At 51.9% G+C, this 12,384-nt stretch overlaps 1 protein-coding gene across 1 annotated transcript in view; it reads right to left on the bottom strand.

Annotated features, from left to right (window-relative positions):
• Window positions 1-12,384, bottom strand: part of CCDC13 (coiled-coil domain containing 13) — a 39,507-nt gene that overhangs the window by 23,613 nt on the left and 3,510 nt on the right. Inside the window, exons 3-6 of the mRNA XM_045436976.1 lie at window positions 9,401-9,543; window positions 7,776-7,865; window positions 3,484-3,600; window positions 2,089-2,193 (exon numbers count right to left, since the gene is read on the bottom strand). Coding sequence (XP_045292932.1) covers window positions 2,089-2,193; window positions 3,484-3,600; window positions 7,776-7,865; window positions 9,401-9,543 — 455 coding nt within the window. The remainder of the gene's footprint in view (window positions 1-2,088; window positions 2,194-3,483; window positions 3,601-7,775; window positions 7,866-9,400; window positions 9,544-12,384) is intronic.

Below are 12,384 nucleotides of genomic sequence, written 5' to 3'. Positions count from 1 at the left end.
ACTCAACCACTCAGGGGCTGTCCTGCGGTGCAACAGGAAATCCCACTAGGGGAGGGTCTGATGGACGCAGAAACCCCATATGAGGGGTACTGAGGTGGGGGAGGAACCTGAGGCAGCATCTTGAGCAAAACAGGGAAGGACGCGAGGGGGATTTAGTTGGACAATGAGAAAAATCACTCCATCCCTTAGAGGCTATTTGAGACCAAGAAGCAGCTGTGTGGCTCCAGGAACCTTGGAGAGAGAGGTTGGAGGATCTCAGTACAAGGAAGAACTCTCTAACAGACAGGTCACCCAAGACTTGGGAGGCCACGGGTTCCTGGCCACTTGCAGGAGATGTTGCAGAGGGAGGACGGCGTTTAAAAGCTGAGAGACTAGCTCAGATCCTCACTAACTGTGTGAATGTGCACAGATTACTTAACTTCTCTGAATCTCGCGTCCCTCATCTGTGAAATGGGCCTAAGGGTACAGCCTGTATAAAGTTATAAGGATTCAGTATCCTGAACTTGTCTGAGCCTGGGAACCCCCAAGATGCTCCTTAGAATGACAAATCTTAGGGCCTACTCCAGACCAACAAGTCAGAACTCCAGGGGAAGGACCTGGGGACCTGCATTTTAATCACCTGCTATGGGTGATTTTTAGGATTAGGCAACATTGAGAAACCCCAAGTTGGCCCAGGTGGGCCACAGCTCACAGTCCAGCATTCATAGGCTCTTGGCCAGTGGCAGGTAGAGGTCACCCCACAGAATGATGGCTTTGTTGCACTGGAGTTGAAGTGAATAATGCCTAGGGTCCTTCTAACCCTGCTTTCCACGTTGATACATAAATGATGGAACACAGTTGGGTAAACAAACCTATGCTGGGGCAAAATTGACTAGGATTCCACAGCATGCTTTTGAAAGCACACATCAGCGCCCTCGTGTGGCAATGTGTGGTAATTCCAGTTAAGCATTAGAGAACACAGCATGAAACTTTTAATCGTTTATTTATGCAGCTTAACAGTGGTAACGACAAACGTGCTGAGTGCTTATTATGGCCAGGCACTGTGCTGGGTGCTTTACAAATGTTATTTCATTTAATCCACAACACCGTCCGTTTTACAGGTGAGGAGACAGAGGCCCAGAGCGAAGAAGTGATTTACCCAAGGTCACTGAACCTATAGACCAGCAACTGAAGGCAGACTCAAACTGGGGTCTTTTGAACCCCAAGGCCACGCATTGGTCATTAATTGCAGTGCTTTGGAGACTTTCCGCACCTTCGTATTGGCTTCAAGGATCCCCATGAGGCCCTGAGGACAAAAGCCACCCAGGAACTGTGAACCTGAAAGTCCCTGGGGATGCAGGCCATGTGCTTGGCAAATAGTAGAAGTTACACACCTACTCCTGTGTTTTTTGGTTTGAAGGCAAAAAAGGAAAACAGCTACAGCTAACCTTTGTACAGTGTTTCCTCCACGCCAGGCACTGTGTTGGTCATTTTACACATATAGACTCATTCAGTCCTCCCAACAAGCCTGTGGGGTGGCTCCTATCCTTATCCACAGGATACAGATGAGGAAACCGAGGCACAGAGACAAGAATGAACTTGCCCAAGGCCATTACAGCTGGTGACTCAAGAGCTGGGATTTGAAGCCAAGCCAGCCTGGCTCTGGAGCCACAGCTCTTAGCCTCCAGAGATGCTCCAAAATATTTAGAACATAAAGAGGGGGGTAAGGCTAAGTCTTTACTGGGTAACTGAAACTTTCAAAAGTCCTCAAGCATCTGGACAAAACTGGAAAAAGCCTGCAAGGATAACAGTCACGCAAATTTACATGAACTAGGGAAGAAAATATGCCTAGGGTAAAATAAATCAAAGGTTTTGGCATTTGTTAAGCGCCAGTGCCTGGCACATGGTAAGTGTTATATAAATGCCTGTTCGTGAAATAACAAATTAAAATCAGGCTGGTGGGGGAGAATGGAAGACGACGCAGCCCTGCAAGCATGCTCTGTAGTGCCTCAAGGCCTTTTTAGGGTTCTGTGCCTCTAATGTGGGTCGGCGTCAGCCTTTCTGGGGCATTTTGAGCCCTCTGTTCGGGCCCAGAGGAAGCGCACTCACCTTGCTTTGCAGAACGAGAATTTGTTGAGCCCGACCCCTCCAGGTCCCAGGAGAGGACAGGAGCTGCTGGACATTCACATCTTCCCCAACCTCACTGGTCAAAACCTGAAAAAGGCAGGCCCTTCGAGTGAGGCCAGGAGAGAGGGCCCCACAAGAGCCCTAATACTGCTGCCCTACTAAGGAGCAGTGCAAGGGTGCATGGGGCTCCCAGAGGGCCTGGCCCCCGCCTAAACACCTTCCTACTAAGGAGCAGTGCAAGGGTGCACGGGGCTCCCAGAGGGCCTGGCCCCTGCCTACACACCTTCCTCCTGCCTCGCAGGCCAGCTGGCCATGTTCTCAGAGCCGCTGTCCCCGGGAAAGCAGGAATCCCACCGGCACCAGCATTTCCTGGCGATGCTTACAGCCGACAAGGGACTGCCAACAATGCCCAGAGGCGGCCCTCTCTGCTCTTGACATATTCCGGGATGAGCGAACTGCAAAGTTGACCAAAATCTGCTTCCTCAATTTGTTCACCTGTCACTGAGAACTGAGATCATTCTGCATAGATACAGGAAGTACATGGCCACAGGGTCTTGACCTCTGTTAAGAAGCCACCAACGAGGGGCCGTGTCTGAGCACAGCAAGGAGGAGGGCTACCGAACGTCAGTTGGGGGTGTTTGGTTCCAGAAAGGCCCAACATTGTAGCTGTTGAACGGTGGTGTGCAGACCCTACCTCAAGGCTTTGAGGTGGACACAAAACACTCCAGCTGGTGCCCAGAGCCCCTGTGAAGCCTGTCACGGGAACCCAATCTAGCGCACCCGGTCTCCGGCGCTTGTTTCCACAATAGAACACTGTTTTGGAAATCTTGGCTAGTCTGAGTGGTTCCAGCAGAGAAGACAAATGCCAGAGAATTCACTATGTAAATAAAAATAAATAATGAACCAGCTGGGCCTGCATCCCAAGTCTGAGTATTTTTCTTTGAAAGGGGCCTTTAATACACAAACAACCTATTCATATTCTAATATCACAGACAGCAGAGGGCAGGAGGCAAGTCTTGGCAGGCTTCCAAGTCCAAGGTGGCTTATTAAGGAGAGACCCGGGATCTACTAGGGTGCACGTAGCATAAGGAAAGTCTGTAGCACTTTCCCTGGGTAGAAGGCACTGTCCTTCTCTGTCCAGGGCAGGGAGAGCACCACGAGGGCACCACGAGGGCCCCTCAGGCAGCCAGCAACCCCACTCACCAATGGTCAATATCAAGGGCCGACAGAAGGAAGTTACTGGAACCTGACCCAGAGCAAGCAGCATGATGCTCATGGGGCCAAGCACTTGCTGCCCCTGAATGGAACCCATTGTCCTGGCCATGCTCTTCCCAATCCCAGCCATACAGGAAGACCTGACTGCTGGCTCTGAAATACCTTCTGGGCCATCCGGAGCTCTTGCTTCACCGACTGGATCTGGTTGCGGAGTTCACTCATCTTCAGGTTTGTGGCTGCCAGCCTGTCCTGCAAGACCTTCACCTCTGGGGTCTCTGGCTAGTTGGGAAGGACAGAGGAGAGAGTAGTCACTTGTTGCCTAACAGTAGCAATAATCATAGCCTCCATTCAGCCAGGTGTGTGCCAGGCACCGTGCCCGGTGCTCAACATGGAGCAACTCGTGTAATCCCCGCGTACCCCCGTGAGGCAGCTTCTATTGTCAGGTGCACAGGCAGAGGATGCTGAAGGGGCTGGGGAGACCCGGGTGGGGAAGGTGGAGCGTGGACGTGAATCCTGGCAACCCAACCCTGGGCGCCAAGCCCTTTGCTCAGAGTACTGCACGTCCACGGACACAGGCAGTGACCACAGAAGGGGGAGCCCCTGGAGGAAGCCCGCAGGCCGCACACCTCCCAGACACCCCCTAGGTGTGGGCACTCTCTGCTGTGCTCCAAAGACTGGCATTGCAGCTAAACCGTCTCCATTCAGAATAAAGAGGGGACTAGTTCATGCACAGAAGGCAACCTCAACTTGGCAGGGGGACGGTGACCATCCTAACTCGGGGCCTCCTTCCCCCGGAACCATCAGCTTGGGCCTGGGCCTCCCTTTCCTGGCAATGAACTCACTAAACAGAAATAAGGACCCAGTTTGACCCCCAAAGACTCCATTTCTGTGGCTTGCAGAACTGCAGCAGCCATGAAAACTGCCTGCTGGAACTCTCAGCAATGTCTTTTATTTATTTTTTTTAGTAATGTTTGATTTAAACCATTTGGATGTAAATTTTTCTCAAATGTGCTGCCCAGGAGCACCTGGGTGGCTCAGTCGGTTGAGTACCCACTTCGGCCCAAGTCATGATCTTGCGGTTTGTGGGTTCGGGCCCTGTCTCAGGCTCTGTGCTGACAGCTCAGAGCCTAGAGCCTGCTTCAGATTCTGTGTCTCCCTCTCTCTCTCTGCCCCTCCCCGGCTTGCACTATTTCTCTCTCTCTCTCTCTCTCTCAAAAACAAATAAACATTAAAAAAAATTTATTAAAAAAATGTGCTGCCCATTTCTCTGTCTTCAGTATAAGTTTCTGAGACTCAAAAAAGTTTGGCATTAAAGGGATTCCATGGTCAGCCCTTCCAAACCCCTTCCATAAGTAGTGAAAATGAAGCCCAGAGAGGGGGAGTAACTTGCTCAAGGGCACAAAGCCGACTGGGTTTGACACAAGTCAGATTAGAAGCAGCCTGGTCCCTCCCCTGCACTAGCTGATTCTCCCACTTGAAGCTGTTTCTGGCGCCCACGCATCACCAGTGGGCTGGAAGTCCCATTGGGCAGTGATGCCAAGACCATCTGCTCTTGCCCCAAAGACCAGGTGAGCTGGACTTCTGGGAAGCAGGGCAGGGGCTGCAGTGGACTTCTGATCTTTCCTCAGCAGCCACACACAAAATCTCCTGTGAACACTAGCATGGAAGGCAGAGCCACACAGGTTGGGTCTGGGAAATTCCCTGGACCCCAGAGGTTCTGGACAGCCCAGGTGAAAACCACTGGGGAAGGAAACAGGAATTGGACACACAGCCCGAGAAGTCTGGCCTCATCTGGTTTCCTCGTTTGTGGAACGGGTATAAAAATACTTCTTTGTCCTGCTTCTTCGCAGCTCCACCATGAGGCTAAACAGAGTAACAAATGTGAACAGAGAATAAACCGGGAACTTACACAGAACTCAAACGTATCTTTAAAAAAATTGTGTGTGTGTGTGTGTGTGTGTGTGTGTGTATGTGTGTGTCCTTCCCCCTGTCTGGCTACTTGCCATCCCTTCTCACTGCTATTGGGTGCTTGTTTTCTCCCTGCTCGTGTGCTGTTTTACATCTGCCCCAGGCTGGCAAGTGACCCCTGCCTGTCAGGTCTTGGGTGCCATGACCCCCACTGGCCCTGGTGGTGGTGCAGGAGCTCTATTTATGAGTGTCCCACGTGATGGCTGCGACCCTGCTCAGAGCATGGAAAGAGTACACATCCTGGACCCAGATCTAGAACCCAGGCAATGACAGACACCCCTCCCCAAGCCTGATTTCCTCATCTGTAAAATAGGGCTATACAACACCAGCCTCCAGGGTGCCATGAGTGTCGATAGGATAATGCACGTAAAGGATGCTTTCTGGGGCAGATTCTGACAGAGAGCAGTGTGAGGGCTGGGGGCCTAGCCTGGCTTGAGGGGGCAGCTGGCAAAGGGGGCTGAGAGCTAGATAGTGTCCTAGTGAGGGCTGGGCCCGCATGCATAACAGCCTTTACCCCTCTGCTCTGCCAAGCCCCCCAGCCCTCTCCTCCTGGACAGCTGCACCCCTGCCCCCTGCCATTTCAGAGCTACTTTAGCCCAGAGTGAAATTCCACAGGCTTTGTGGGGGACTTGAGTATGGGTATAAGCCTCCCATTCCCTGGGCTATTTTCTTTGAGGGAATAACTGAAATGTAGTCTGGGGGGCACAGACAATACCAATGTTGCTCACGGCACAGCCCCTTGAAGCCCCATGCTGACTGTGCCAAGTGGAGACAAGGCATTCAGCTCCACTCTGGAATGTGCTTTGGCACACGGGGGCCAGAATGAGGAGTGAGCATGCAGGCCTCTGGAGTGTGGTTCAGGCTGGGGCTGCCCCAAACAGTCCAGTGAGGGGGGTGTTGCTTTTGTCGTCTCTCTGATCAGAGGTACCCTGGAAAGCACAGGCTACTGCTGAGCTGAGGCTTGCGGCCCACCACCCACTCTTGTATCAGAAGCCTACAAGGCTCCCCGCGGCCACGGAGCAAAGCTGAAATTCCTGCTCCAGCTGCCAGTCAAGGCCTCCCTCCGTGGGTGACCCCACGCTAGCCTTGTTTGGCTGACATTCCCCTTTCCCCTCTCGGGCTGTGGGCTGCAGCCAGACATTGTCCAGCCGACACCCAGCTAGCAAACAGAACAGGTTCTCAGACTCTCAGCCTCGGATTGCACAGCTCCTGCTGGAACGCCCTCCTCCATCCTCCTTCTCCAGCAAGGCCCACCTCAGGAACTTTCCTCCAGCCTACCTCCTAGCTGCCTCGCATGGTGTGCTCTCTTTGTGAACTCTGAGCCCCTGGGACTCTTTCTGAAGGCCCTGTCCCCCTCCTTCCTTCAATATGGCTGCTCATCTCCCCTCTCGGGCTCCCCTGTGGACAGAGGCCGTATCTTTGATTCCCTGAGTCACAGGGCTCAACAAGTGACCAATCAAGCAGTCCTTCATCAGTGGCAGACTAGTCAGGGACGTGGAAGTGCTCAGTGTTCTGGATAAAGCAGGAGCAGCTGAACAGTATCCCTTGGGGCCAGGAAAGGCCCTATAAGGGCAGAGCCCTCCCACCAATGAGACAGGTTTATACCAGACTAGCCTTCACTCTACTAGGTTCTACTCCTGGAACCTAGGGCCCTATCACTATACACTGAGGGCTTAATTCTCCTCAAGAAAGGCATGAGGTGGCTTTACTCTGCATTGTAGGCAAAAGGGAGGTAAGACTAGAAAAGGAACACTGAACAGGGAGTCCTAAGGCTTGGCTCCCTCGATCTCCAACTGGTCTGGCTTCCCAAGAAAAACCCCTGGAGAGGCCTCCTGGGCTGTTCTTGAGACTCTGATGCTATTTATTATCTGCCTTGGGCTCCATGCTCCCCCCTGGTAACCCACAGGGTCAGACTGCCTTCCTTTCATGGGCCTGCAATTTCCGTTTCTTGGGTTTCATGCCCTACACACTGGTTGAGCAAAATGGAATCTGAGGGACAAGCCGCCATTCCCAATAGTCCCTTTTACTTTGTACAAAGGGAAGACTTCTCACAATATGAAATGTCCCCCCCACCAACACACAGGGCTGGGCACTAGTGAGCTCCCTGTCCCTGGGGTAAGATAGAGGCTGGATGTCTCCCCAGTGAGAATGCTGTAGAGGACACAGCTGGGCTGAGAGTGGGAGGCCAGTTGGACAAGGCCTTCGTTGCTGGTCCCCAAATTCTAGGGTTCCAGGGTCCTCAGACCCCTCCTGTTCTTTCTCTCTAGGGACTGAATCAGAATTAGACCTGGCCTCCACTGGGGCATTCTTGGCCTCAGGCCACGGACTTCATTCCCTGATGGCTGCTCTGAGGATGCCACAATGGTGGGCATTGGCTCAGCAACGGAGGTGGACCCTGGACACAGGCGCCTATACTCACATAGAGGACGGGAGACCCAGGCCCACGGCTGCCTCCCAGACTCCCCAGCACAGAAGAGAATTCATACCAAGGCTCTGTCTCCCATCTGAGCCCTCGGCGCCTTGGCTCCCACGTCGGTGGCCGTCTTGGCTGGTAGCCTGGCCTGGGCCGCCTGCAGCTGAAAAGTAAATCTCGCACTTAATATTGGATTCTCCTTGGCAACTGCCGTGCCTGAGTGCAGTGCCCTGGTGCCGCCACGGGTGTGTGGTTCACCTTTCAGCTCACTTTAGGACCATTAATGGAAGAACTCTCCTCTACAAACTGCTGCGATGAGAGAGGGTTTAATCGATTGTCGGCCTCACTGCCCAACCACACACTAGAGTAGCACCAGGATCCACTAACAGCTTAACACATAATAATACTGCCGCCGTGGTCTGTATCCCAGAGTTCTGTCCACAGTCTGGGAGGCGTACCATAAAGGGACTATGGACTTAATGTGACTGACGAGGAGACAGGTCAGAGACGCAAAGAAACCTGCCACATGGGCTCATGGCCTGCAGCCAAGCCCAGCACTGCATACAGTCAACTAAGCCTTTAATGCTTTCCCAGTTGTTCACACGAACACCAGACTGTGTCTGGCAAGGCTGGGGGTGTGGTCTCTGACCTCATCTTGCTTCACTCTTGTTCACATGGGTTTCCTCCCAGACTTTCTTCCCCACTCAGAGACTTGGTATCTGCTGGGCCCTCTGCATGGGGGCCCATCCCCCCTTTCCCAGTGTGGCCCCTTCCTACCCTCCATGGACCCACTGTGTGTACCTACTCCTCTACGAGGCCCTCGGTGCTGGGTTTGTCTCTGAGGAGGCAAAGCCCATGCCTATTTTGCTCCCCCCACAGGGCCTGGCACAGAGCCTGAGATGGATCTCAAACAAATTGTTATAGAATAAAGAAGCTCTCATTCAATGCCTACCACAACAACTGAGGAGAATTTCGGCGGGCAACAGAATTGGATTTGCGATGCAGCACCACCACGTGCTGTATGACTTGAGAAAGCCCCCTAACCTCTTTAAGCTCCAGCTTCTTCAGCCATATAAGGAAGCTACGTAGGTTTTCTCTAGCATATGGATTCCATTCCAGCTCCTAAGGGACCATGAAGTGCTTGGGCTGCGTCCTTGCAAGACTGGAGGGGTCTGTGACTAGCTGTGGGAGGGCAGGGGGCAGCAGAAAGAGGAAGATGGGCAAAAGTGAGACCAACTGCTAGAGTGCCCTGGCACAAGGTTCCCTGTTAATTCATTTAACAGACATTTATCTAGTACTCGCTACCTGCCAGGCACTGGTCAAAGCATTTTACACTTAATCTTCAGAAAACCTTAGGGTGAGTACTCTTATTACTGTCATGTGACACAGTGAGTTTATAGCCTGCTCAATGTCACAAAGTAAGGCAGCTTTGGAGCTAAGATTCACCTCTGGGTGGTCAGGCTCCGGGTCGGCGTCCTAACCGCCATGCCGGCTGCCTCCCCGTGCCCTGTGCCCCCCTTGCTTCCTGACACACTTTCCCCTCTCAGGACGTGACAAAGACTGAGGAACTCTTAGTGAACACTGACCCACAAGCCCTTCAGAGGGACCCAAAGCATCTAAGTGTGGCTCCCTCTCTGGAGGAGTGGCCCAGGGTCCTGGGAGTCCCCTCCAGAGGCGGCAGTGACCAAGGCCCCTCACTTCCCGCTCCAGCTCCCGGATGCGATTGTTCAGCTGCTTCGCTCTGGTTTTCGCACCCTCTGACTCTGCCATCAGCGCCCGGTTCTTTTTGGACAGCTCGACGATTTTGGTGGCGATCACATCCCCGGCCAGACCGGCTGTCCCTAAAGTGAAGGAAAACTGGGAGGTCAATTAAAAGCACAGGCCCACACATCAAACTCATGCCACACTACCAACAGCCCTGGGGTTTGAAAAGCTGAAACCCTCACGAAAGGGCAGAGGCTCGTGGGAGTGACTGCACACGTAGGCACCCTGAAACCCCACTCCGGTGAGTAGAAAGGCAGCCATTCAGGAAATTACAAAATCCGGAAGCAGAGTTTTAATTCTATGGGATATCGGTTTATTGCCCCAATTCTCCATGCCCTCCTCAGTGACACGGTTACACACCCACACCCTGTGCTCTGTGCCTTCCGGCAAATCGTGTGTGTCCCCCTCGACCCCTCTATGCCTGCCTGACTCTGGGCTCAGCCAATGACTTGTTTGGCCATGGGTTGTTAGCAGATAAGGCACAGGTAGAGGCTTGAAAAGCACTTGTGCAGGTAAAGCCCCCCCCACCTTTTTCACTCGTGCCGTCTCCACAAGAACACAGCCAGGCCAGCTGGCTGGGCCCAGGACGAGGAAGAGAGACACGTGGAATAAAGCTAATCCACCCCAGTCAAGCCCGACCTAGATCTGCTGAGCCCCAATTAACCCCAGATGTTTGAGCTCAATACATGCTTACTGCCGAATGCCGCCAAGATTATGTGGTTGTTTCTGACACAAAGCTTTGTGGTGACACCTAACCAACACAGAGGCACGCACCCATTTAATAAATATTTATTGAGTTTCACCAAGTGTTGGGCACTCTCGGTACTAGGGATTCAACAGTGAATAAAACAGACTTATGGAGTTTACATTCCAACAGGGGAGACAGATAATAAAAAACAAATAAATATGCATTCCAGTGCCTGGGAGGACTGCCTGCTATGAAGCTGGGCTAGGGGATGAGAGGGATGGGGGTGACGCTATTTTAGATGGAGTGGTCAGGAAGGAAGGCCTGTCTGTGGAGATACGTGTGAACAGAGACCTGGATGAATGAAAAGTGAGGGAACAAGCCATCAAGAAGAGTGTTCCCAACTAGGAAGGGTATTCTAAGAAAAGGGCACAGCAAGTGCAAAGGTCCAGGGGCAGGAATATGTTTGGAGAATCTGAGGCCCATCGAGCAGGACGGAGTAGCTAGAACACAGTGGGCAAGGGCAGGAAGCTGCTGGCAGGGTGGGAATGTGGGGCCGTGCAGATGGCAGGCAATGGGAGCTAGCCGAGCTCAGCTCCTGACTGACGGGGTAGCCTCACAGTCCCCTGTCCACGTGCGCAACGCAGGTCTGTTCAGATGGTCTGCAAGTTCTCTGAATGCTTCCGACATTCCAGCAGTGGGTAACCAGCAGGGACACCTTCTTAGGCCTGTTTTTTTAACACAACTGTCATGTGCCTTAGAACGGACCGAGAGTGACAACTGGTGGAAGGTATACAAGGGTGCTTGATGGTTTTCAAACTGACTCAGCCCAGGCCTGCAGCTGCCCCTGGCCTCCTCCTACCTGCTGCAGAGGCTAGGGACACTTCAGGAGAAAGGCTCAGAACAGGGATGGAAACCAGACCTGGAAGGACACATGGTCCAGCAGTGAGTTTTCTGTGTTATGCTTTCCTTCCCGGACTCAAAAGCAGCATAAATCCTGGAAGTAGATGTCATGAAGAGGTCCAACAGAAGCCCTTTCTGGTCTAAGGGGCAGGAAGGGGCACTCAGAGAAAACAAGAAAAAATCCTCTGTTGTTGTTTTTTTTTTCTTTCTATTCTTTCCCAAGCCCCACTCTTGAAGCTGCAATCCCATGATAAGGGAGCAGCAGTGAATGGGCAAGGACAGAAATACTAAATGTCTGGGTAAATATAATAGATTATTTTTGTCTCCTTAGGCTCTGTAAGATATGTGTAATGATTGAGAGCAAATATTATAACATTATCTGTTGGGATTTTCAATATATAGAGATATAATACATATAAAAGTTGCACTATTATGGGGGAGGGTAAAGGGACCCATATGGTGGTAGTTTCTTTGTTCCACTTGAACTAGTAAAATATTAATTCTAGGTAGACTGTGACAAGTTATGTATTTTGTGATTGCCTGAGCAATCACTAAAAAATTATGCAAAGAAGTATAGTTAAAAAAAAAACAACAGAATTGGGGAGCCTAGGTGGCTCAGTCAGTTACGCATTCGACTTCAGCTCAGGTCATGGTCTCACAGTTTGTGAGTTCGAGCCCCACGTCGGGCTCTGTGCTGACAGCTCAGAGCCTGGAGCCTGCTTCAGATTCTGTGTCTCCCTCTCTCTCTGCCCCTCCCCTGCTCATGTTCTGTCTCTCCCTCTCGCTCTCTCTCTCTTAAATAAACTTAAAAAAAACCAAAACAAAACAAAACAGAATTAAAGCAATCACTAAAAATCCAGCCAAAGGAAAACCAGTCTGTCAGCTGTCAGCAGACTGTCCCTTGACGCCTGGTCTAAACACACATGCTGGGCCAGTCAGACCTTTCTCTTCAAAATTTGACACTGGAAATCAGAAATGGTGACTGCACAGCATGGACTGGATTTAAGAAGTCCTGAGGAAGAGATGGGGCTGGCAGTCAGACGAGGCCTTGAGCAAGCTGGCAGAGACAGCAAAGAGACAGCACGGGGCAGGCTGGGCGAGAGGGAATCACCCCTGTGTCCACAGGCTCCTGGGGAGGGGAAGTGTCTCCTGCTTCCCCCCTGGAACTCATCAGCTTCTCTATGGCCCTGCCAAAGGGCAAGCTGCCCCTTCACATCTGAACCTCAGCCAGGCTGGGTGTGTTTTTCTATTCCTCACAATACAAGTCCTTCCCTTCAGTGTTGTTTTTTGTTTTAGACAGAAAAGGCCAAAGAATGGAGTGAGGCACAAT

The sequence above is a fragment of the Leopardus geoffroyi genome, chromosome C2 (genome assembly GCF_018350155.1).
Source record: "Leopardus geoffroyi isolate Oge1 chromosome C2, O.geoffroyi_Oge1_pat1.0, whole genome shotgun sequence".
NCBI lineage: Eukaryota > Metazoa > Chordata > Mammalia > Carnivora > Felidae > Leopardus > Leopardus geoffroyi.
The sequence above is the reverse complement of the archived record's forward strand: the minus strand, read 5'-3'. Positions and strand labels throughout refer to the sequence as shown.